The sequence below is a fragment of the Cladophialophora bantiana genome (assembly GCF_000835475.1).
Source record: "Cladophialophora bantiana CBS 173.52 unplaced genomic scaffold supercont1.18, whole genome shotgun sequence".
Taxonomy (NCBI): domain Eukaryota; kingdom Fungi; phylum Ascomycota; class Eurotiomycetes; order Chaetothyriales; family Herpotrichiellaceae; genus Cladophialophora; species Cladophialophora bantiana.
This window is the reverse complement of record NW_015971592.1, coordinates 126,243-150,839: the sequence shown is the minus strand read 5'-3', so window position 1 is coordinate 150,839 and position 24,597 is coordinate 126,243. Positions and strand designations below refer to the sequence as shown.

General features: G+C 52.3%; 10 protein-coding genes across 10 annotated transcripts; 6 read left to right on the top strand and 4 right to left on the bottom strand.

Annotated features, from left to right (window-relative positions):
* Positions 1-862: 862 nt before the first annotated feature.
* Positions 863-2,191, top strand: Z519_10335 (uncharacterized protein; the record flags this gene model as incomplete). Its single annotated transcript, XM_016768052.1, has 3 exons — positions 863-1,693; positions 1,750-1,859; positions 1,921-2,191. 3 exons carry the CDS (start codon positions 863-865, stop codon positions 2,189-2,191), a joined length of 1,212 nt encoding a protein of 403 aa, XP_016615520.1.
* Positions 2,192-4,314: 2,123 nt separating this feature from the next.
* Z519_10334 (uncharacterized protein) lies at positions 4,315-5,103 on the top strand (the record flags this gene model as incomplete). Its single annotated transcript, XM_016768051.1, has 2 exons — positions 4,315-4,654; positions 4,985-5,103. The coding sequence occupies 2 exons, from the start codon at positions 4,315-4,317 to the stop codon at positions 5,101-5,103; spliced, it is 459 nt and encodes a 152-aa protein (XP_016615519.1).
* A 530-nt stretch (positions 5,104-5,633) lies between these two features.
* Z519_10333 (uncharacterized protein) lies at positions 5,634-7,039 on the bottom strand (the record flags this gene model as incomplete). The annotated part of the gene is made up of 2 exons (XM_016768050.1): positions 5,634-6,683; positions 6,746-7,039. 2 exons carry the CDS (start codon positions 7,037-7,039, stop codon positions 5,634-5,636), a joined length of 1,344 nt encoding a protein of 447 aa, XP_016615518.1.
* Positions 7,040-7,442: 403 nt separating this feature from the next.
* Z519_10332 (uncharacterized protein) lies at positions 7,443-7,828 on the top strand (the record flags this gene model as incomplete). The annotated part of the gene is made up of 2 exons (XM_016768049.1): positions 7,443-7,677; positions 7,734-7,828. 2 exons carry the CDS (start codon positions 7,443-7,445, stop codon positions 7,826-7,828), a joined length of 330 nt encoding a protein of 109 aa, XP_016615517.1.
* A 158-nt stretch (positions 7,829-7,986) lies between these two features.
* Positions 7,987-9,129, bottom strand: Z519_10331 (pre-mRNA-splicing factor slt11; the record flags this gene model as incomplete). The annotated part of the gene is made up of 1 exon (XM_016768048.1): positions 7,987-9,129. One exon carries the CDS (start codon positions 9,127-9,129, stop codon positions 7,987-7,989), a length of 1,143 nt encoding a protein of 380 aa, XP_016615516.1.
* A 590-nt stretch (positions 9,130-9,719) lies between these two features.
* Positions 9,720-10,929, top strand: Z519_10330 (uncharacterized protein; the record flags this gene model as incomplete). Its single annotated transcript, XM_016768047.1, has 2 exons — positions 9,720-9,976; positions 10,032-10,929. 2 exons carry the CDS (start codon positions 9,720-9,722, stop codon positions 10,927-10,929), a joined length of 1,155 nt encoding a protein of 384 aa, XP_016615515.1.
* A 1,580-nt stretch (positions 10,930-12,509) lies between these two features.
* Z519_10329 (uncharacterized protein) lies at positions 12,510-14,072 on the top strand (the record flags this gene model as incomplete). The annotated part of the gene is made up of 1 exon (XM_016768046.1): positions 12,510-14,072. The coding sequence occupies one exon, from the start codon at positions 12,510-12,512 to the stop codon at positions 14,070-14,072; it is 1,563 nt and encodes a 520-aa protein (XP_016615514.1).
* An 871-nt stretch (positions 14,073-14,943) lies between these two features.
* Z519_10328 (uncharacterized protein) lies at positions 14,944-16,218 on the bottom strand (the record flags this gene model as incomplete). The annotated part of the gene is made up of 2 exons (XM_016768045.1): positions 14,944-15,178; positions 15,281-16,218. The coding sequence occupies 2 exons, from the start codon at positions 16,216-16,218 to the stop codon at positions 14,944-14,946; spliced, it is 1,173 nt and encodes a 390-aa protein (XP_016615513.1).
* A 1,373-nt stretch (positions 16,219-17,591) lies between these two features.
* Positions 17,592-18,827, top strand: Z519_10327 (uncharacterized protein; the record flags this gene model as incomplete). The annotated part of the gene is made up of 4 exons (XM_016768044.1): positions 17,592-17,858; positions 17,914-18,160; positions 18,218-18,711; positions 18,777-18,827. The coding sequence occupies 4 exons, from the start codon at positions 17,592-17,594 to the stop codon at positions 18,825-18,827; spliced, it is 1,059 nt and encodes a 352-aa protein (XP_016615512.1).
* Positions 18,828-22,594: 3,767 nt separating this feature from the next.
* Positions 22,595-24,356, bottom strand: Z519_10326 (uncharacterized protein; the record flags this gene model as incomplete). Its single annotated transcript, XM_016768043.1, has 2 exons — positions 22,595-23,607; positions 23,666-24,356. The coding sequence occupies 2 exons, from the start codon at positions 24,354-24,356 to the stop codon at positions 22,595-22,597; spliced, it is 1,704 nt and encodes a 567-aa protein (XP_016615511.1).
* Positions 24,357-24,597: the final 241 nt, after the last annotated feature.

Genomic DNA, 24,597 nt, shown 5'->3' with positions numbered 1-24,597 from the left:
GTGGTGTTGGAAGTTTTTGAAATTCGATATTAGGTGGATGGTCCAGGCGCCGTGACGGCTCTCAATTGTATATATGAATCGCTTCCTGCACCATGTCGCTTGAGACCCAATGGTCTCTTGAATATGAACTGCAATTTCAACCACGGATTGTCTTAGCCATTTGAACCCTGACAAGCCCCACTGTTTCCTCTCATTAAAGTTGTATCTCGCCATGACGACTTGATTGATGCAGAATGATCTAGACATGATAGAATTTGTCCAGTTTTCAGCGTCTTGTCCGTTGAACTCTCATATACAGGACAATCGCTGGGTGGCGATTTACACGTATACGGAGATGTAAATCCAGGGTTCTTAAGTGGTCCAAGCTCCCCGCCACCATCGCCCTTTGTGCCGTTTATCAGCGGCCCAACCGGACTCACCACGATGCAAGCCGACCATGGTGGACGGACTTCTTTTCCACATCGACGTAACAGGACTAGCGGCTCTCGCAGCAAGCGAGCAAAGGTCTGCTTGAGGCTCGGTGGAGGAAATATATTTCAACACAATCAGCGAGGACGAATTCGTCATGCGCAAACTTCACCCAAAGGACCCTAACAGCGAAGCCGCCGCGTCGCAAGCGGGAAGCGGTGGTCAAGCTCCTGTTGAGGAAGGCACTCCGTCCAGCACTGGTAGGACCAGGAAGAACGTCACCCGAGCTTGTGACCAATGCCGAAAAAGGAGAAGAAAGGTAAGCTTGGACCTGCGGTGGTGGAATCAGAAGGAGAAAGGAAAGCAGGGGTCTAGCTAAACATCAAATATTTAGTGTAACGCATTCCAGCCCTGCGCGGCTTGCCAACACATTGGTCGTAAATGCACTTACGACATGGACTCCAAGTATGGCGATCTGCGGCGAAAGCGGAACACCGTTCAACACGTCGAGCAACTACGACAACAACAAGCCATTCTTGACCGGCTCCTGGAGTTGATCCGGAATTCTGAGGCTGACGAGGCTATTCAGGCCGTTAGAGAGGGCGCCACCTTCGAGGAGATTGTTAATGTACTTCTGAGACCGCCATCGGGAGCTGCTCCATCCCAGACGGCGGGGAGTTCTTCCAGCGACACCTCCAGGGAAGAATCGTCCCTCCAGGCAACGCCAGACAAGCCCGACAGCTCTGGATCGGATCGTCCAGCGTCCACAAGATTTGCGAAGGAGTCCGATGAGACCACGGAGTATGCTGTCAGAGTTCGCAGAGGGAATCCCGATCAGGGCACTTCTCATCCGGCGCCCGGACCGAAGGAGAGAGCCATGGTGCCTTCTCTTGCTGGGCCAAAATCCCCCTCGGGTATCGGGCAGGAACAGCAGACGTGCAGAAACCGAGTTTGGACTGGCTTAGCGAAACGTCTTACCGCGGTGGAGCTAAGCAAGATCAACATGCCCATCTTCAGTTGTGACCCATACCACACCGAGTCGGATGACATGTTGTCAAAGACAATATTGAGTTTCCGAGATGGAGCCCGGAAAGCATTGCAGGGAAATGCAAACGTCCACGACCTTATCGGATCCAAAAAACCAGACCTGGATCTCTTTTTCCGGCAGCGACGGGAAGGAGACACCCACTCTGCCTGGACCTGGGCCTGCGAGCTGGCGAAGGCGTATCCTTTGCCGTTGACAGTGCAGCTGACGGGAGTATTTGTTGCTGGAATTCAAATGCGGGTGTGTCTCGAGTTTCCCCTCTGCCGAGTCGCTCCTGAATACTTAGCGAAGCCTAGTATTTCATTCATCCATGCAAGGAAACTTACGACGACTTGCCTGTTATGCTTAGACCCACGAGGCAGCAATACACCCAACCACATGCTGCAGGTGCGGATATTTGTGCCATGTGAGTATTCTCCCTGTGGTGCTGGGAATTGCCGCCAGGATTGGCTGACCCGAGGGTGTAGACCTCCGATCAAGCAGTATCTTCTCTCTCACTGGGACTCGTACGCATCGCTCCTAGAAGCCGGTCAGTACCATAACTGGCCGTACAGTAACCAAGCATGTCTTGGGTGGGATCGGACCAGAAATAAACCAACTCTGTCCACGGCCTTTCTTGAACACATCTTAGATCCCAAAAACCACAGCGTCGGGGCTAAGATCCTGGAACTGGTGCCAGAGGCGGCCCCGTATGTTGTTCGAGAAGAAGAGTCCCCACGCCCTGAAGATGCACACTAAATGCATGTGCAGCCATGTCGTGTTGAAGAACGAGTATCTTGCGGGATGTGTGCCTCACTTTTAGCTCGCTTTTATCGAGACAAACTCGCGGGGCGAGAGTGAGGAAATGTCACTCCCAGAGGGGGCACATCGACTTAATTATTAGCCTTTGCACGGTCAATGCTTTTAGTGGGAATTGGGGTATTGGGCCAGGAGTATTCCGTGTTCATCCGAGCTTTGTCCGATGGTTTCTCCCGCTTCCTCTTTTTTTGGAGGAACAGGAGATGGAAATTGCCGATCAAAAAGAGTTTTTTAACAGGGTGGATCTCCGGTGCCTACTCGGTATTGTAGAGCACGTACCCCCCTAAGGTAGTATGGACTCAAGTTATCATGACTACGGATTAGTGGAAGTTAATATCACAAGGATCGGAAATAGCATGAGATCTCCCGAGTTACCTAACAATTCCTTCTTGAGGCGTTCCAAAGGTGCGGGCAAGGCAGGCCACCTGATTGGCTGAGAGGGAGTGGGAGATGCACTTCCGACTGCTTGGCGGGGCGGAACGGGCTTAAACCCTGACCAAGCGCCACGGGAAGTTCCCCGTTCTTGCCCCTTTGAGCCTTTAGGTTTGGTCCCTTTCCCATACCACCCATATACTCATGTACGCGTCCATATTCGCAAGTGGCCGGTAGATTTCTGCGGAGATCAACCCAGGACTGTCTATATAGGTACGGAGTACTCGGAGCTTTGCTCAGTAGAGTCGGCCCGTGGCAGCCCGTGGTCTCGCTCTCTCCTACAGACACTAACGAAGAAGCTGAGCGGCTTGAAAGGAGGGTGGTGATGATCCTTCTGGGGTACGGAACACGTCTAATCCACTGTTGGCACCCCAGGAAATGACATTGCTGGCCAAGATCATATCTAGCCCACTGCCACCATGTGCAACGAACTCCCGGTTCAGCGCGGTCCTGCCACATGGGAACAGGCGTTCTCAAATACGGTATATGATGGTGTACTGCTCTCATTTACAGAAGCTTACCAGACTCCCTCCTTCTTCAAGGCCCGTGTCAGACTCCACCAACGGGTGACACGCTTGGACGCGATACCCGCCGTTCGGACGTCGAACGAGCTTCACTACCAGCTACCGTGCCTTGCCAATTCTCCGAGATGCCGTTAGCTCCAGAATGCGAACGAGCAGCATCAACATTTGGAGAATAATGTCAATGGTGCTAACAAACCAAGGGAGGAGTGGTGTCGGTCGTGATCCCGACACCTTGTGCTCTGCGCCGACTCCCTCCATTCCATGTCCATGTCACCGTGTGCGTTTCGCTAATGGTCGATTGTCATTCGCATCTTCCCTATTCGTCACTGTCTGGTTGTCAATCGAGCATTATTTCCTGATGGAACCCCCTAACGCAGCAAATTGAAGGCCTTGTCGCAAGCAACGATTAAGCGAACGAGAGAGCAGTTCGAAGAAAAGGCAGTTCGAGAAACCGTTGCTATTGCTAAAGCCGGTCAGAGTTCAGCGTCAGGGAATTCACGCATGATGCAAGGCCACAAGTCCCATAAAGAAAGACACTTACTTTGGAAAATGCAGATGCCCCAGAGAATGGAATATGCGACTCCGAACCCGAGGTTCGCGTCAGATCTTTTGACTGAGTGGCTTATGTACGAGTGCATATATCACATCCTTACGTCAGTAAGTTGGGCTACTCTCCCTGTAGAATTCCTACACACCGCATACGGCAATATTGGATATTACATCAGAATTGTAAAATAGAGAAGACGTCCCCTCGAACTGGTGCGGAGTCTTAGCGCTGGCTTACTGCTTGGCGACTATGCTATGACCGAGGTTTGTGAAAGATCGATGTACGACCAAGGGGTGTATCAAGCCAACGACCAGACGGCCGAGGAGCTCATGATATTTTCTTCTGGGCACTCCACGTTCAACTGGTTCGGCGCTCCTCAGCAAGGTTACCGATACAATTCTACATGCACCAGCTCGACTTTGGACATTGATCAGCCGAAGCATTTCAATATTCGGGGACTCTTTCCTCCATCAACACGCCTCCATTTCCCATTTCCCACAAAACATCCAAGGAGTAGACAGAACACTCTTCCCACTCTTGCTCTTCCCGTTACCACCGCCATGGCACCCCCCACCGTGGCCCAAATAACCCGCCTCTTCGCCCCTCTGGCCGTCCAAGGCCGCCAGCCCGAGACCCTGGGCCTGCTCGCCGACAACGTCGACTGGACCATCTGCGGCCACTCGCCCATGTCGGGCCGCTACACCTCGAAGCAGGACTTCATGGAGAACACGTTGAAGGTGCTCCGCGAGAGGGTCTTGACGGAGCCGCTGAGGCTGCAGGTCCGGAATGTTGTTGTATCGGGGGGCGGAGAAAGCGAAGGTCAAGGGGAAGGGAAGGACGAGGAGATTGACGGAGACGTGGTGGTTGAGTTGGAGGCTTTGGATGCGTGGTGCAAGAACGGTACGTTCCCCCTGTTTTATCTGCTACTGATTGTGGTCCTCTTGCGTGATGTGCTTTGGTCTATTCTATCTACCCTGTCACACCCAAAAAATCCTCCAAATCTCTTTGGACGGCAATAAAACTCTCCCCAACCTTTCCCTCGGTAAACAGAGAAGGGGGGAAAGGAAAGGAAAAGAATCCAAAGCAATGCCTCAGCGCACCCTCCTGCTTCCTATGCAAACACGGCAGCAGTATAGCCAAGCACAGCACAGGACCGGATACCCAAACTCATACCAATGCGTACATGCTTACATACATAACATACTAACCTTCTCCCCCTCCTGCGCGTAGGCCTCCCGTACGACATGCGCTACTGCTGGGTCTGCAAGTTTGCGGCTGGCAAGATCGTCCAGGTGCGCGCATACCTCGACACCGATCTGTTGACAAGAGCCATGCAGCAAAATCCGTGAGGGACTGGCCTGCGAACAAGCAAAGCTGACCAAAGCTCTGGGTGGCGCCTATGTATCTTAAGCATGTCCCTATTAGCATGTATATGGAGGATTCATCTCGGCTCATTCGTGGCATCGTGGGCGCGTGCGGAGGATATATGTTACATGGACACATACAGGCACAGAGTGCGTACCGATATAGCACCCACAGTAGTCTCGATAATCCTCTGAGCGCGGAGGATTTGTTTAAAAAAAAAAAAAAAAAGGGGGGGGGAAAAGTGTTTGAGGCTGGAATGCGACATAGCAAGCGAAAGGATCAAATGGCAGTGGAGAGAGTTGCTCGTTGCAATCGACGTTTTAAAGCGTCTCCCGTACTGGTAGACACTTGAACCCCCGTGCCGCCGTCGCCATGCCTGAATCAATCGCTACATATGATCTATCCAGTGTCTCAAATCTGCAATTTTGCCCATGCGGGTCGTGGAGAGAAATTTGTGCGCTCTGCCAACCCTGCACAGGGAATGCTGGTTTCCTCTGTGCGCTTTTCCTTTTCCTCATTTCAAGACCCTCAAATCACTCTCCTTCAGCTTCCCAGCTCCAACCAGGCTACCTGTGGTCTCCGAGAACACTTCCTTGACCTTGGCTGCGTCCTTTCCGGCAACGTTGAGTTTAGAGACAAGGTCGGCTAATTCGTCCGCGTCAATGTTGCCGAGCAACTTGTCAACGTCGTTCAACGCATCGTCGATCTGTTTAGGTGATGCCTCCCCCACTGAGAAATAGTTCACGTCTTTGACGCTGTTCTTGACCACACGCTTGTTCTTTTTGACGGCATTCTTCGCTGCCTCTTTCACCTTCTTGGCCGCCTCTTTGTCCGCCTTCAACTTCTCTTCTTCTTCCTTCTTCTTTCGCTCTTCTTCCTCCTTGGCTCGCTGTTTCTCTTCGGCTTCTCGTTTCGCAGCAGCCTCTTTCTCCAACCGCTTCTTATTCTTGTCTGCATTCGCGGCCTTGCGGAACTTCTTTATTCTCTCGTCATAGCTCAGGCAATCATCCACAAGTTTCCTCAACCGAGCCGTATCCTCAGTCTTGCGCTTACGTCGAGCATTGGCGTTCTTCTTCTCAATGTGTCGCTTATGGTCTCGTCCTTCATTGTCGTCTGGGACGTCTTCATCCAGATACTCAAAGGTGCGCCAACTGTCAAAGTTGTACCAGAAATCATAAAATTCCTCGACTTCTTCGCGCGTGCTGTTCTCGTCGCCGAGCATCGGAACCGGGGTCTTCTTGCTGAATCTGGCTTCACTCTGAAACACGGCATTCCATTTCTTGTAAAAGTTTCCTGGCTTTTGCATGTCTTTCTTAGTAGGAGGTTCGACGTCGGCAGCTTCATCGACCGAGTCCCATTGACGGCGCTTGACCGGGTCGGTCAGAATTTCGTAGGCGCGCTGAATGCATTTGAAAAAGGAATCGTTCTCATCGCTCTGGCCGGCAGCGGCTTTCTTGTCTGGATGGTGCTTGAGAACTTTCTTACGGTGAGCTTTCTTGATCTGCTCGTCGGTAGCTTTGTAGCGGTATTTGGAGAGACCGAGGACGGCGTAATGGTCTTGTCCCTAAACCCGCCGTTGGGTCAGCGGTGAAGTACCAAACCTCAAAATCTCTTGCAAAATCTTACCTTCCAGTCCTTCGCGTCTCTGGCAAGCATCAAGGGATCCTCCGGCTCACTGATCTCGCCATCATCATCGTCCTCGGATTTCTTCACTTTTTTGAGGGCTTCGATACGTTGATCTTCGGAGAAAGTACGACCATGGCGTTTGCGACGAGCATACGCGAGAAACTGTGCTCCGAATGGCTCAATCTTGCGCATTACAGGTGGAGAAATCTTCCCCAGGGTCCGGAAGTTGGGATTGCCATCACTGTCCCCCTTCCAATCCGCTGCAGGAGCCGGCACAAGCCCTTCTGAAGCCATGTTGTACTCGAGCGCAATTCGGCTGAGTTCCCTGTGGACCTCTGAGGCTAGCTCTCCGAATTCTTGAAGGCGGCCGAGGAGTTCTCGGATTGGTACAATAGAATCTAGAGGTTCAAGTTGGTCAGTGTTCAAGAGAAGAGAAATAATTTTATGAGAGCCTGGTCTTTTTTACCCATCGAGTCCATTTTGTCTATTGGTGCTTGGTGGCTTGGTGGATCCAATATTCGCTAAACTTGCCAGGATGGGAGTGATGGTGGAAGCTCCAAAAGAGCGTACGGAGTGGAAGTGGATGTGAATGTGATGTGAATACGCCTACTGTCTAGTTCAAGCGAAGGGACTACTGCTTGCTGTAGAGCGTACTTCACCTTTACTTTCCACCCCCGCACCTTGATTTCCAACAAAGATGGCGCTGGCGGCCTACAGACACCTACTCCGAGCGACACGCATAGCATTTCCAGGCGACTACCATCTCCTCCATGCTGCCCGGACGCAAGCACGCACAGGATTCGACACATTAAGATCACTGGACCCCGACTCAGAGGAGGCAATCAAGGGGATCGCACATGCTGAGGGTGTGGCTTCAATATTGCGACACAATGTTGTGCAAGGAAAGCAGGTAGAGGGGTCAGATGTGATACGTATGTGAGGGCGGATTGTTTTGTCGTGTTGGATACAAGGCTAAACGATGGGACAGGACTGAATATACACGAGGACACAGAGAAAGGCGACAATGACACTGTGAAAAACCCACTCGGAAAAGGCGGAAAGGTCAAGGTTGGCGGCATATGAACAATCAAGAGTATGGGGTTCATTCATTTCTTTTTTTTTGAACACACTATGATACCCAGTGGTGGCTTGCCTTCGCCATCGCATGCCAGCAGCGTGCTGTTCCATAACGCCATGCTCATTCTGTACAAAGAAAGATATTTTTGATGTCACCTCAAAGCTCAATCGCCGGCCAAACTGGCATAGGTGACATCCCCTTGGCCCGGTGGAGGCGCGACAGTGAAACTAGTATTTCCTTCAACGCCCGCACCCTCATTTTGAGCTTGGCTATCGCCAGTGGTAATAGTTCTCTGACCTGACTGCTGAGCTTTGACAGCAGCTGCTGTCTCCCGACCCTCTTTCGCCCAGCTCAGCTTTTGATCCCGGTCTGTGTTGTCAAGTGGCTTCGGTTTACCCCATCGAACTCGCAGTGGGCATCCTTGAATGGCTGCTCTCCCCTGGCAATGCGCAGCAGCAGCCTCGGCTCCGTCTCTTGTGGCATAGTTTATGAATGCGCAATGGGCTCGGTGGGAGCAGACTATGGACCGAATCTGACCAAAAGGAGTGAAGAAGCTGCGAATCGCGTGTTCCGGCAGATCGTCCTCGACACCGGTAACAAAGAGCGAGGTGATGTTGGGGTCGGATGGAGGCAACCAATCTTCGGGCTGAGGAGGTCGCGCCGCTGTGACCACTCTGGCACCACCAGGTCCTGTCTTAGCACCTCGCTGAGCGCTTCCGGCTTTTCTAGAATCTGCAGTGCGTATAGGCCCGGGGCCGTAGCTACTTTGTCTCTGCTCTTTCGGTTGTTGTTGTTGTTCAGATTGAGATCCCTCTGCTTCCAATCGTCTTTGCTTCTTGTAATATGGCTCACTGTTGGCTAGTCTCCGTAACAAGTTTCTAGCTTTTTCGTCTGTCTTCTCATATGCTTCGACTGCGCCTCGTCCTTCTTCTAGTTCCTTCTCGTGCTCTTGGGCATAGTATTCTCGGTTAATGCTGGACTGTGGGCCCGGTGCAACCATCTTCAGCGCAGCGTCTCTGACCGTGATAGGCAAGCCAAATGATAAATCGAGCATACAACACTGGCAGCAGTTTTTCAGTCGAGCGCAAGTGAGGCAGATATTTGTTCGCTTGGTCCTGGCGGTGCGATCGGCTTTCCAGCGGAAGACGGTGAAGGGCCGTGTGCATATCTTGCACTCGGCTCCATACTCTTCTTTCAGCATTTGGACATAAGGGTTATCGGGCAGGCAATTCTCGCAGCTGGAAGGGAAATCAGTTGTTTCCCAGCCAGAGCGATTCAGATCTTGTTTAATCTGAGGTGGCGCCATTGTGGGCGAGGGGTGTTGCGGGTAAAGATAAACAACAGGATCAGGGTAGGCCAATACTCGACTGAGGTCAGAAAATATGGGGGGACGGCTCAAGTATAGGGTCCCCAACGGCGAGCGCCTGCCTGACAAATGCTGGGTAATAAGTTTGTTGGATGATAAAATGGCGGGGAAAACTCAGCCTTGCTAAATTTCTCTGAACGAGCCTCGTAACGTACCCAGACTGGGTACCTAATCGTTGAGACAGAAGGTTAGCCGAGTATCACGTGAAAGTCGCCATCGAAGTGGCCTGCTGCGGAAGGATTCTGTCCAGATCGCCGAGAAGAAAGCGCATGGGCGACCCCTGCCAAGAGATCTAGTTGAGAATCAGGCCATTGGTGATTGCGCCGGGGAAAACAGAGCCGGCCATATATTTTTTTACCTACCCCCAATAGAAGCACCCATAGCGCTCTTTCATTCCGGATGGTGTCACTGACCGCTTGTCGCTCATTCTCCCCCCTACAAACTGAGGCGCTGAGAAGCATCACTCGCACTTCTTTCAAGTTCTTCACAGCTTCGCCTTCTGTCCAGATACTCCCTTTCCGCTGTTGAACATGGCCCCCTCTGCTCTCTCGCCCGTTACGGTCCTCGAGAAGGAGGATCACGACCGCGATGCTGCCTTCAACAAAGTGCTTCATGGCAAGTCAGTTGATGCTACGGGGGGACTGATGGCCATGCGCTCTAAGGACAAGGCGGCGCAGAAGGCTGCCCTCGATGAGTACTTTAAACATTGGGACAACAAATCGGCATCCACCGAGACTGAAGAAATTCGAAAGGCACGAAGAGATGAATATGCCACCTTGACAAGACAGTATGTGTTGAATTTCCAGGACTGCGATGACAAGCCCGCTAACTGTTCGGGGTAGCTACTACAACCTCGCCACTGACCTATACGAATATGGCTGGGGCACCTCGTTCCATTTCTGTCGCTTTGCCGCGGGAGAGTCCTTCTACAAAGCCATTGCGCGTCACGAGCACTATCTTGCTTTGAAGATGAATATGCAAGAGAATTGGCGCGTTCTGGATGTCGGCTGCGGTGTTGGAGGACCTGCCCGAGAAATGATCAAGTTCACTGGGGCCAACGTTGTGGGTCTGAACAATAACGACTATCAAATCGAACGGTCGTTACGCTATGCAAAGAAGGAGGGTATTGCACACAAGTTCGCGGCGGTCAAGGGCGATTTCATGCAAATGTCGTTTCCTGAGAACAGCTTTGATGCCGTGTATGCCATTGAGGCCACAGTGCATGCGCCCAGTCTGCAGGGAGTGTATGAGCAGATTTTCCGGGTTCTGAAGCCTGGTGGTGTCTTTGGGGTGTATGAATGGCTCATGACTGATAACTATGACAACGACAATCCTCAGCACCGCGAGATCCGACTTGGCATCGAGCAAGGAGACGGCATTTCCAACATGGTCAAAGTCTCGGAAGGGTTGGCGGCCATCAAAGCCGCAGGTTTCGAGTTAGAGCACCATGAAGACCTTGCTGAAAGACCGGACGCGATCCCCTGGTACTACCCTCTTGCAGGCGATTTCAGATATATGGGCAGCATTGGCGACGTATTCACCATCGGACGCATGACGTGGTGGGGACGGGGTCTGATCCATAAATTTATTGGACTTGGGGAGAGTCTGAGAGTCATGCCTCGTGGCACGCAGAAGACGGCAGACAGCCTGGCCCTAGCTGCTGATTGTTTAGTTGCTGGCGGGAAGCAGAAGCTGTTCACACCAATGTACCTGATGGTTGCGCGGAAACCTAAAGTTTGAGAGGGGTGTGAATACAAAAATGGGCGTTTCGGGAGTAGGGTTCGTTGTGGCGAGATAGACGGAGGCACTCTTCTGGTGGCTTGTCGCATCGTTATTGCCGAATTAAGCGATTGTACATACGTGTTACCTCTCTGTATGGTGTGTACCTCGTATACCTAGTACAGTTAATGGTGGCGATATATCTTGAGCCTCGGTCAATTTGTGTCGAAACATCTACCGCCGGAGGAAGAGCGTGTGAGAAGTCGTGACCATCGCACCGCCACAGTGAATTCGTTAGTGCGTGGCAAGCGAAGTCCAGCTGGACATGCCCGGGAGCACTCTTTCACTTTCCAATCAGAGTGCAGTTGTACGCCGAGTGGTCAGTCTAGACTTGCAACCCAAGAAACGCCATGGACCGAAACATTGGTTGATATGGACTGAAGAGCTGTGACACAGAAAACTTTTCACTTCCAAAGAGCCTATTCCATGCGTGGCTGGAGCGGAAGATGATATGATGGAATCTACTCGGTAATCATTACTCGAGATGAACGGTTCCTTTCGGCTCGCCTGAATACGAGAAGCGTACTCCATATTATTGGGGGCTACAAGGTTAATAATATTTTGTTCTCGGGTACCTTTTTGGGCCCCCTGGGGGTCTGGCTGATGGTCTGAAACTGAAAGAGTACGAGGGCATTTCCTGGTCCGTTTCAAAGCGTCAGCAGGCGGCAATCGTACGACCTGCATAACAGTCTACAGTGTTTAGACCTGCAGACGTGGATATCGGAGTCTAGCCGTGAAGGATGTGCGCAGTGTACCGAGAAGTCAGTAAAAGGGTAGCAGGAGCAATAGGGAGATACCAAGTACCAGACAACAATGTTCCTCCTACCTCGACGCCCAGACGTGCTCGCTAGGTGCCCCAAGGTAAGCCGAAGTGTCTCTCTAAGGCTGAAAGCCCACCTGTGACCACTCCTCGAAAACGATCAGCCTGCCTACTTGGTAGATTTCCAGGGCAGGCCGCCTAAAAGGGGCCCTCTTCCAGGGGAGCCGGCGGTCATTGCGATTCGCTGGTCGGCACATGGATCTGCCAATGCCAAACTGCTAGTGATGCCACAATTTCCCTCGTTGGTGTCGGTTGCTTTTTCATCAACAACTGTCCCCGTCATCCATCGCTGCCAGATGTTTCAAGCGCCTTTCCCGACTGGCTCTGGCCGTGCATGCCGTGCTTGTCGTCATGGCTGCAGGCTGCGTCGCCCGTCGCCGTCCGCTCTTTCTCCTGGGCCCTGGATGTCAGGAAAGAGAGGCGCAGTCAAGCTCATCAAGCCGTCACCCATCCTCCGCCAACTCCTCCTCAACTTCTGTATAAACCTTGGTCAACTCTTACGCTTGTTCTTTTTGCTTTTGAGCCACAGTCCTTTCTCTTGTGCTTCTTACTTGTAGCATCATCACCGTGTTCTTCGTCTTCATCAACATCCTCGTTGTCGTCGTTCCTTTGCTGTTGACTTCTCTGGTTTCCCATTGTTAATACTCCATTGGTACCATATCCTCAGGACTTCTTCTTCCCGCTGTCCATCATTGGAAGCAGTCTCCTGTCTCTCGCCGTCATGGGCAAGTTTGCAACCACTGCCCTCGGAGCAGCAGCTCTGCTCGCTTCTATTGCGCCCGCAACCGCGGCTTCCGGCACTGTTGGCTTCACATTCGAAAAGCGCCGCGTACCTGCGCAGGATGCTCCTCATCTGTCACGACGTCAGTCCAAGACGATCAAGGCCGGTCTGGACAACGAGATTCTGCTCTACTTCATCAATTGCACCGTGGGAACACCCGGTCAGCCGTTCCAGCTGCAGCTTGACACCGGCTCGTCAGATATTTGGTTCCCTGACGCCAATGCCCAAATCTGTCAGCAAAACGAGGGCTGCTCCCAGTTTGGAGCGTACAATGCCGACCAGTCTTCCACCTTCGCCGACCCCAACCTCCCCGAATTCCAGATCCAATACGTCGACGGCTCTCAGGTTGTCGGACAATACATTTCTGACGTGCTGGAGGTTGGCGGAGTTAAACTGACAAACATGACCATGGCTGCTGCCCAGCAAGCAAACACCCGAGCAATTGGAATCATGGGCATTGGATTCGAGTTGGGCGAGGCCTCTGCCTCGCTTGACGGCTTCACATACCCCAATGTCATCAACGTCATGAAGAATGAGGGTTTCATCAACTCCCTTGCATATTCCCTGTGGTTGGACGATTTGAACTCCAACACTGGCTCAATTCTCTTCGGCGGTGTCGATACAAACAAATACCACGGTGACTTGGTTTCTCTTCCCATTCAGATCGACTCGCAAACAGGCGTCATTGATTCCTTTACCGTCGCCTGGACCGGTCTTACCGTCCATGGAGGCGGCCAGACCTCCGACGTCTCTCCCAGTTCGCCTCAACCCGCCATCCTCGACTCTGGCACCACAGACACCTTGCTTCCTGACAATATCGCAAACGACATCTTTAACGGCGTCGGTGTGGTAACAGACCCGCAGTTTGGCAATGTCGTGCGATGCAATCTCGCCAACGACGATCTCACCTTCTCCTTCCAGTTCGGCGGCAAAGGTGGCCCTGTTGTTAATGTCTCACTCTCTGAATTTGTCACGCCCTTGATCACAACAGACGGCTCTCAGCCAACCTTCGAAAATGGGGATCTGGCCTGTTCATTCGCCATTGACGCCGCAGGGAGTGATCCTATCCTTTTCGGTGACTCCTTCCTCCGCAGCGCCTACGTGGTCTACGACCTGGAAAATAACCAAATCGGTATCGCTCAGACCAACTTTGACGCTAACGACGCAAACTCCAACGTCCAAGCATTCCAGGCTTCGGGTAGCATCCCCAACGTTGTGTCGACTGCGTCCGCCGCGAGTGTGGCCCAGACCTTCACAGGCAACCCAGAAGTGACCCAGGCCACGGCCACCGCTACAGGAGAATTAGGTGGTGGCACCTCAAGGAGTGCGACATTCAGTTTGACCCCGGCCACGGGCACGAGTACTTCTGGCTCCAGCAGTGGAGAACAATCGAATGCGGCGAATGCCCACTTCCGCGTAATTCCTGTGCAGATGACGAGTTTGTTTGCGGCAGGTGTAGTGGTTGTAGGATTTTTGTTCGGTGGTGGGTTGATGTTGTTCTAAATCGTTGAGTAGCTCGTCTTTGACTTTGTATGAAAGCAACTGTTGATATGCACTGGGTAGAAAAGAGGCATGCATTGTTAGCCGGCGGTGGTTTTTGGCGTCAAAATGTACTCAACTTGGAATACATTTCTGAGACCGGACGGCGAATATGGACCTGGACGTATCCTTATCCACGGTAGAATGAAGCAATGAAAATGAAGTAGACATGACAAAACTCTTGTAGCTCTCACATTTTTGGTGTCGTGGAATGTCGTGCAACCTTCCACTCACTCTTCGTGAGTAAGCGAGAGGGTGTGCATGTGCCCAGTCAAGTCACAGCGTTTTCCGATTCAGACAAAAGGTACATCGTACGCACATGAACGTCTACTAGGGATACAAGAAAGCCACAGTGGGAGGTGGGAAATCGTTTCTTCGTCACATATATATACTCCGTATGTAGGATAATAATAATAATAAATGGGTCAACACACGAATATTGAAGTAGATCTTTCCTCTCTCCCTCCCCCTGTTGTCTTTCTCCTCCCTTGCTTGCTTGTCCATTTCTCTGGCTTGGCCCTAGAAGAAGAACAAAAAGAAGACGAATAAGGAGAAGGAAAAGGGTCTGTGTCGTCGGTTAGCGAAGGTTATCATCCCTCCCCTCCCGTTCCCCGCCTCCATGTCATGTTTGGCGGCGATATAGTAACGTGTCGCAGGGTGGGTGGGTGGGTCGGTCGGTGGAGAGCCTGCTATTTGGGTGTTTAATAGGCTCGACGCATCTGTGGTGTTCGGTTGATGTCAACGTAGGTCTTGTATGTCGTTGTCGCAATTATTGAGCAGCGTTGGACATCGGACATGGGACCGACCTTTCCATCCCTCCCCTCCTCATCCCACTCTATTTCTCCTCCCTGACCGTCTCGAGCGGACTGTGCGGAAAAGCGGCCCCGTCCCCGTTGAGGCTGCCCGAGCTGATCGTGCTCGTCAACCACGGCATGCTCCGCCGGTCAACCTCGCCCTGGCCCTCGTCGCCTTCGATCTCCATCCCCACCTCGTTGTCGTCCGGAACCCTCACGTCGAGCAGTCTCTCGGCGTTTTTGTACGCGATTGCTTCGAAGTCCTGAGCGTTGATCCTGTGGGCCCGTGCGAAGCACTGTTTAGCTCGTCCCCATCACAATAGACAAGTGGATTTCTTTGAACTAGGGAGAGAAGAAGGAAGGAAGGGAACAGCTCACATTGCACTCTCTCTCAACGCGTACATAAACTTCAGGCCGTCCTCGTGGCTGCAAAACGGATAGTCTACGCTATACAGAACCTTGTCGGCACAGCACATGTGAATCAGGCAAGCCATGGGCGCTAGGCTGAACATCCCGGCCGTCGTCACGTAGATATTCTCGTGCCAAACTTGCAGAAGGTGACGCCTCGGTTTCGAGGCGTGCGGCCACGTCCGCTGGATCAGTTTGTGAATTCGGTCGATCAAGAACGGGAGCGTCTCGCCCATGTGGCCCAGAAGAAGTTTCAGATGTCGATGCGTGTCAAAGAGTTTGCTTGCGAAAAGCCGTAGAACGTGCAGCGCCACGTCGCTGTGCCAGTGGAATCCGTGGTTGGCGAGGAAGTTCGAAACTTGCGGGGAATAGTTCCCATGGAATGATGGGGACGGCGTGGTTTCGGTGAGTGGCTGTGGTATCGCATGGAGGTAAACCGGGACATCGAGCTTCTCGTGGGCAGCGAAGATGGGCCAGAAAAAGGGATCGTCGTAGTAGCGTCCATTGGCTGTGTTGTCGATGAGGCTGCCCACAAAATCTAGCTGTGAGACGCACCGGTCGAGTTCCTTTGCTGCTTCTTCCGGGTGAAGGGTCGGTAGCATGGCGAAGGCAGCGAAGCGTTCTGGTGAGGGTGAGGCTTTGATGGCTTCGTATAGCTCATTGTTCGCCTTGGTGCAGACATCTGGCGGGACTGGGATGGCGTTTGGTCGATGAGAGATGACTTGAAGACTAACGCGGCCTGCGTCCATGACTTTGAGGCGCTTAGGGCCGACTTCCTGGAGAGCAGTCATGATATGAGACATGGAGTCCGGGAGAGTGGTCTCGACCCCTTGGGACGCATAATAGTCGAGGACAGCCTGGGAGATGAAATGCTCCTCGAGCGTAATGAGCGGGATTTTGGAGCCCATTGTAGATGTGCTGTCTTCTTTGTCTCTCTCCCTGGTACTAGGCAGGGCTATTTTGACCGGATCGACACTTGTGTGAAGGCACCTGATGGCACTGTCAGACAGATGTTGGGTAGATGTGGTAACTCCACCTTCGGGATAGTTGAGAGTAGCTCCGCCGGAACACAAACCCGAAGTCGATGTCTCCGTCATGTAGATATCTCCAATAACTAGGACATGAAAAGGACAACAGGAAATGTTCTAGCAACCTCCAGCGGAAGCTGTAAGAGTTGCCTACGTTTTGTGCCTCACCCCGCAGCAGAGGTGAAGGGTGAAAGTAAGCTGTGCTACCGTCCTCGGGGGGCTAGAAGACCGAACTCGGAAATGGAAGGATGCGGCTTGGAAGATATATCAGAGAAAGGCACAGCCCGCCCCTACAAGTTAGGTGGTCCAATCAGCCAGGAGAATGCATGTGACGCCATGCAATAGACAGAAGTTGCTGAGCAGGGTCTGGATTGGCCGTCCCCGTTTTCTTGGACCTCACCGGCCGTTTGCGGGTGCGGAGGAGTGGCAATGGGATGGCATGCTCGGACAACTTGTACCGAAGAGGGGGGGTGAGGCGACGGGGTATGCCTGATCTCGCTTGAATAGACTTTGGGGGAGGAATATATGGGACAAGACCATGCTTCTCCCGGGAGAGTAATATATGTAAATACACACAAGATGAGAGAGGTACGAGAAGGCAGGCTTTGAGCAAGTCACGATTGAGGTTGAGGCGTGCGCATTCTGTTGGAATGAAGGTACACACCATGGCTGAAGGAAACGTGCATGAGATCTCCTTCCCACCTGGGCCGCCAAACCTTGATGGTAGTGAGCAGACATGAATTGATGCTCTATAGTGATGAACAGCTCTTACGGTCAGAGGGAGAAAAGACAGAGAGAGGAATTTTGGTTGATATACGGAGTACATAGGGCGTAGGTGTGAGTTGGTGAGTGGTGAATTGCGGGTGGAGAGCTGGCGATCAAGACTTGGCGCCGTGTCTGCGCAACAAGCCATACAGCATCCAGCATGCACAGAAAGGGCCTGAGGGTCCCCGGCGACGAGTCCTCAGCCCTGACCAAAGACACTCAACACCTCATATTTCTATGCTCCTGACGGCCCATATTATTCTGTTTATGCCCCGGTCGCTCATTCGTCCAAGACACCATCCGACATCGAGCCCACTCTCAGGGGCAGTGAAGTGAGTTTTGTGTCTGCTGGGACTCCGTTGCGCAAAACCGCAGGCTGCGACTGTTACTCGGCGTAAAACCGCCCAGGCACGAGATCATCAGCATCACGGTCCACCCATCCCATTATCCCACCTGGAGCTCTGTGAGGCGCACACTCCTCTAGATTGATGGCCTCCCAAGGAGGCCTCACGCGAAGGCGTGGTGCCGGAGGCGCCACGTCGCCCAACGGAGACGACGAGTCCTCAAGCCGGGTCACTTCGCCTGTCCCCAAACAATACAACGATCGTTCTCCTGAAACCGCCTACGAATCCAGCGAGAATGGCCACCGGATCGCCTATGACCCCCGAGACATCAGCGAGAGCGCAGAACGCAGTAAACAACCCAAGCTGACTTTGATGGAGGAGGTCCTACTACTTGGTCTTAAGGATAAGCAGGTAACCAAGACCCAGAAGAATCCAAGAGTCGAGGCATCCTGACTGACATCCCCAGGGATACCTGTCATTCTGGAACGATAATATCTCCTATGCCTTACGAGGCTGCATAGTCATCGAGCTGGCGTTCCGAGGGAGGATCAGCATGCAGAAAGACTCGTCGAGAAGACGGTTCCCTCTTGCGGACAGAATCATTGAGGTCATAGACGACACCCTCACTGGGGAAGTCTTATTAGACGAAGCTCTGAAAATGATGAAGACCAGTGAGAAGATGAGTGTCAGTTCCTGGATAGATCTCATGAGTGGTAAGTCGGGAAGCCTGCTCGGGGATGCCCATTACACCACTGACGGTCCCTCGATAGGGGAGACGTGGAATCTCATGAAAATCGGCTACCAATTAAAACAAGTCCGCGAACGGTTGGCCAAGGGTCTTGTGGACAAAGGCATCCTGCGCACCGAGAAACGAAACTTCCTCCTCTTCGATATGGCCACCCATCCCGTCGTCGACTCCGGTGCCAAAGATGAAATCCGCAAGCGCGTACGGAACGTCTGCTCCAACCGAACCGTCGTGCTTCCTCCTTCACAATTTCTCCCTGCCGAACTCGATTTCAGAATGCTGAGAACCATTAGCATGGTCTGTGCCGCGTATGCAGCCAACGTGCTAGAGAATGCGCTGGTGACAATGAGCCACGAAGCAAGAGAGAGGGCTTTTGCACAGGTAGACGAACTATTGGCCGAGTATTCACAATGGCCCTTTGCGAGGAGGACTGGCGGACAACAGGGCATTGGAGCAAACATTGGTCAAGTAATTGCAGAAGAGGTGGAGAAGAATAAGGACAAGGAGTTACAACTCGAGGTGAGTAGAATCCTTTGCACCATTCTGCACCGTTGTTGCAACTTTGACTCATCTGTGCCATCTAGGTTATTGCGGCTTGTTTGAGCGTTTTTACCAGGCTGGACTCTCTGCTATAAGATTGACAAAACAGGACACTTCGGGTGAGTGGGCGCGAGTGGGCGTTCGCGTTTCTCGCGATTCTCGTTGAAAAAGGAATGAGCCGGAAAAGGATACCTACAATGTTCGCATCTCTGATTCCACGGCCGCGTCGTTACTCGGCTCATTGGCTGGGTCTACAACCATGTTTGGGAAGTCATAATGCTGTCTACTTCTCGACGGCATCCATGAATATTTGATCATTATTCTCAGGCACTCGGAATGTCTCTTTCATACCGATGGACCCAATGCTCTGGCTTTCTTTGTTGGAGTTCGGAGGCCGTTGTCGTTACTCCTTTTTGACAGACTTCGCAAACAAGGGCATTCCTGCTGTTTGTAAGTCAGCTCATTATCTCTGCGGAACAGTACTTTACTATCAAAGCGACTATCGCCGCCATCAGCAAAGAACTGCGGTTTAGTATGTGGGTCCTCAGAACTCGTGCTTCGAACGACTGATGGATTAATGTCTTGCATCAACAAAGCTGATGGCTTGAGATTCTCCATAATGGGAGACAACCACTGTCTAAACGTTATATAAACACCGACTTCACTACCAGCAGAGTGTACTTTCCATCTCCTAATCCATTCATCAACGAAGAAAGTTCACTCCGAATTGCACGGTGCTCGGAGAGGTCCAGAAGTCAGTCTTTTTACCATACTGTACACAATTCCCAGTTTCAATACCAGTCATCTATATCGACTTGCCCATTTACATCAAACAAAGTCTGCAAAAATGTGCTATACCCGTTCCACTCTCCTTGTCTGTCCAGACTGCTGCTCCACCCGCCAGTCTGCTGACTATCCGGTGACCGACATGATTTGCTCTTCTTCAAATGCTTGTCGGGATCGCGACCGCCGCCCCCTGCCTCAGCGTGAATTAGAGATTGCCAGGCCATGCACACGTTGCCGCATTTCCCAAGAAAGTGGGTATTCTCGAGACAGTGGGTATTTCTATCGCTCAGGCACATATTCGGGGACCACCTATGGTTCGGCACAAAGTTGTCGACGCTCTAGACGATACTCTGACGCTTCTAGAGCATGGACGCTTGACTCTGAAAGCTCCTTAACTAATACCTCTGGCGCCAGTACTGTCAGGGATTGTCACGAGCGCTCAACCACGACGACTTCCACTGGATCCCGATATCGAAGTGACGCATCACATTACGACAGTCAAGAAGACAGGGCTCACGCCTACCACCAGGAACGCATAGGTTGGTTCCCGCTCCCTCCCCCTCCCCGCCTCTTCGCCTACTTTGAGGCTAGTGAAGCAGGCCGAAGTCGAGCACGAAGAGAGAGGGACAGCATCGGAACATTGTCCGACAGGTTTGGGAATCTGAGCACGTCATCCTCTTCCTTAGGTGCATCAACCCGGACAGCAGCCACAGACAACACCTCCCTCTATGACGAGTTTCTCTCATCAGCTACATCTGACATCCCCCTCTACAGGCTCCTCCGCCCACATGGTCTGAGCATTCGCGACCTCGTCGATATTGACGTTCGGTGTAATAATATTTTAAGAATACCCGAAGACGTGGCGGCGACTTTCCCGCCGGGACAGCTCGTGGAAGATGGCATCACCTTGTCTTGGAGAGTGTGTGAACATTGTTTAGCTGCAGAGGAACTATCGAGCAGGCATAGCAGAGCAACGAGAAGGCGACATCGCAGATAAAGGACGGGGGAGAGCCGGAGCTGGATCTCGAGGCAGCGACGGTGAGTGTTAGCTGGCCAAGGCAAGTTTTGTTCGGGTGAATGGTGGATTTTTCTTCTGGAATTGTGGTTCTTATGGCACTTGTCTCATGGACAACTGTGCATCTATCGATTCTGATCATCTGCTCACTATACAGGGTGCCGTCAGACCTGACCATCGTCTGCACACTGGGTTGATTTACTTCGACTACGTGCCGAGGCCCTTGCCACTCATATCCATAGTGATTTCTGTGACAATCCAAGAAAATGGAAGGTAGGATCTACGGACATCAATGCCAGCTTATGCATATGTAGGTACAAATCGGTTTTATGGTCACCATTTGAAGTGTACTAATACTCTACAATGGAAGCCTAATAGCCATGACAACAGATGCGCGTAGCAGAAGGACAAGAGTCTAACCGTGGGAGCTGTCAATCATGAGTTCCTTCACAAAGGGACGGCCATCGATTCGCTGACGAATAAGTTTGCGCGATACTTCGCTTCGGCCCTTGTCTTGATCGCGGCAGTGCTAGGGACCAAGACACTCGAGGTAAACCAAAGTCCGCGTGAGGAGGTTTGGGGATACGACACTGGGGTTTCTGGCAAGGTTCTATGGCCTTCCGAGGTTCATGAAAAGCAATGCCTACAACAGTCTCGAAAAAATCCTCGACAATACGCCTAGCTGGGTTGGAGCTGTGTTGGTCGAGCGTGGTGGTATTCCCCCAGAAAATATAAACGATGGCAGCCATTAAATGAATGAGCACAGGAGAATGTGTGCCTCCAAAAAAGGCGAGAAGGAGTCTTCCTCTTGCATCTTTCTCAAAGGTAGACAAACTATGGACTCATTGTAACCGCACAAAGAGTCGTTGCTGTCAAAGCCAAAAAACAAGTGTTTTCTTTCTCAGTGGCACAAACTGTCTATTGACCTTTGATTGATTGTTCTGTGAGAGAATGACCAGCTTTTCAACTAGTATAAAGCCTCTCCGTTCATGCAGGTCTTGCGTTCGAGCTCCATCAACCAAACAACAGACAGAACCTCACATTTTTCTATCACTGACTTGGGCAAAACGAGAAAAGTGCACACAAACACACATACACCCACAGGAACAAGCCAGAAAAAAAGGTAAGCCGATAAGAAATGTGTTACACCGTCGTCAAAAGATCCGTCTGTCCAGCCTGCTCTGGCCGAGCAGGCCTGGCCGACAGTGTCACGGTGGAAAAAACCTGTCCCCGGACGGCTCGGTGTCCGTACCGCACTCAGCGCGCTCTCCCTGTCCGTCCTCGCGAGGAACGGGTCTCGCGGTTCTGCGCTGCGTGTGTCCGAGCTCAAAATTGCCCCGAGCGTATCAACAACACACAGCCCAGGCTGCGCCAGGGTTTCGCTGGGATGAGCAGAGAGTGGGAGCATAGAAACGGGATCAGCCCGGCCTCGAGGCTGGGCGAAGCGTACCCGGGCAATGAGAATAGGGGCTTCTGGAAAGATGTCTTTGGCCTGCTGCGCCGATCTCTGTGTGGCTCCATCTCCGTCTCCGTCTCTTTCGCCGCGTTCTGAAGGAAAGCCTCCCGGTGCCTCGCCTGGCTGGAAAGGAGTAGGCGAACAAGTGAGGAGAAGTCAAAAAAGATGAACGGACCAGCTACACGTAACTCGGCAAAATTGAAGGAGAGGGAGAGAAAGAAGGGTATCACGTCCCGCAGATATTCTTCCCCCGGGTTCTCTACGCGGGCCTTCGACTCAAGAGAAGACAGCGAATCCTTCTACTGAACTCTGCGGTTAGGCATATGTTATGTATGGAACCACCTTGTTAAGTGATTTTACACTGCATACATGTAACAATGCCGAAGTCTAATATACATCTGTCTATTCTGTCACTGTGAGACACCAGATACTCAGAACCAATTCTACTACAGGTCTTGTCCAAGACAAGATTTTCCTTTTTGCGTGGTATGTGTATACGTGCATTGTCTCTTAGCTCGTTCACTCTGGGTCGTGCACGCGAATATTGATAATGGTATGTCTACCTGATTGGGCGCCGGTCGGGGCGACTGAGGCCGAGGCAGTGTTCACCCCTTCGCTCTGCCGCTCAAAGCGGTCGAGGCTCTCTTTGGACTCTTAAGAGGCGGCGGCGGGGGAGGAGGAGGAGAAGAAGGAGTGTTGACCCCGTCCCCTGCGTTGGCGCATAAGCCGCCCACATGGCTGCTGTCGGGTAAAGAGTTGGAGGGACGAAGGGTCTCCCCCCTTTTCCGCGAATGAGATGCTGTAGAAAGAAGTTGCTGAGGCAGAACAGCGGGGAGGAGCGGGAGCGGAGGTGGAAGATCCTTCTCAGACCCGCGCGGCATTTCTGCACCGGCGACAGAAGGGGCAGCGGTATGTGATCTTGACAGTTTTGATGGCTTGCGAGGTCTCGTCCGATCGAATATCGCCCTTGCAGACCGAGGATCTATGCTTTCGGAAGACGTACCAACGTGGCTGTACCTCCGCTGCTGGCGCATTGGATGCGGAAGGGTTTGTGGCGGAATTGTTAAAGAGTGAGTACTGGCTGAGGCGCTTTTCGTGGCTTCTGCGGATGGAAAAGACAGCGAGGCCGGTTTCAACTTGAAGGGAGGTATAAAAAGAGGCCGCAGGAAGTGCGGGCCCCTCATAGGCACGGGTTGTTCCTCGCAAGCAGGGACGGATACGCTGCGCAAGGTTGAAGCTGTCGAGCGCCGGTGGAAGAACGACGAGGCGAATGATTTCCGGCTCGGGGTCCTGGGCCTGGACTCGGGAGGCGTCACTGGGTTCATGCCCAGGGGATTGACTCGAAGGAATCTCAGAGATCTAGTCAGGGACTGTCGTGCCTTGGCGATCATGGGAGGCCGCGCAAAGGTTTCTTGGTAGTTCCATGCTGGATCACCGCCGAAGTTGGCTTCCGCCGCTGGAGAATCGGGCAGCACGTTGAACGGTTGGTTCCGAGGCCAAGGGGAATCGGGAGACTTAGATTGTTGGCGCCATGCAAGCCTGAGCAGCGACTTAGGATCTTCTCCCCTGCGCCGCTTAAAGAGCCAATACAGCAGCGACAGAATCAAAGAGAAACCAACTAGGCGATTGTTAGCATGAGACGTTGGACAATCACTGTCAGGGAGAGAGCGGCATACGAAGAGTCCCAATCGCAATACCCGCCGTTTGTCCTTGCGAAAGAGTACTATCAGATTCGGATGCGATGGTCCCATTTTGGCTTTGGTAGCCCCATGGGGTCTCAATCGCAGTGGCGCTTGTTGTATAGGCAAGGCTTGACGGGGATGTTGTCTTCGCTGTGGATGACGCCAACAGTGTCGTCTCAGTTGCGGATGACGACCTTGATGCTGTGCTGGCTAGGAACGATGTATCGGAGGCGGTTGAAGACAACGAAACGAGGCTGGTAGGATTGACCAAAGGCACTGTCGACACGAACGACGTACTGGACGAAAGGTTTTCTGTGATCGTAGTTGAAGTTACGGAGATCGAGGACGATATTGATTCTGAATCAGGCGGTGGAGTACTAGAGGTGAGCAAGGAGACCTCGCGAGTCGTCGTTGAGGCAGAGGCACTGGAGGTGATAACAAAGGACGATGTAATGATAGCAGGACCAGCCGAGCTTGAGAACACGGAAATGGAAGCCGGAGGAATAGAAGCACTCGGGGAAGCCTCAGGAGGATCGGGCGGTCCTTTTTGATTGCCTTCAGGTCCAGGGGGACCATTCTTGTTTCCCTTAAGGCCTGGTGCATCCGGATTTTGGGGTTCTCTCCTTCGAAGGGTGTTGTAGGAAGAATGGGGAATAGAGGCCCAGTAGCCACTTGGTAAAAGCATTGCTCCAGTGCCGCACCGTATAGCCTTTTGGTCGATACCTTTCCAAGGATATTCAAGAGTCCAGCTCTTTCTCGTCAAGTTTCTAGCATCCCAAGAAGAGGCAGGCCAGATCCAGCCCAGTCATAAATCCCCCAGGGAAAGAGAACAACGAAGGGAAATTGAAAGAATGAGAAAAGTAGGCGGTCGTAATCTGGAGCGTGCAGGCCAGTTACAATCAGACGACGCTTGAAGCAAGCAAAAC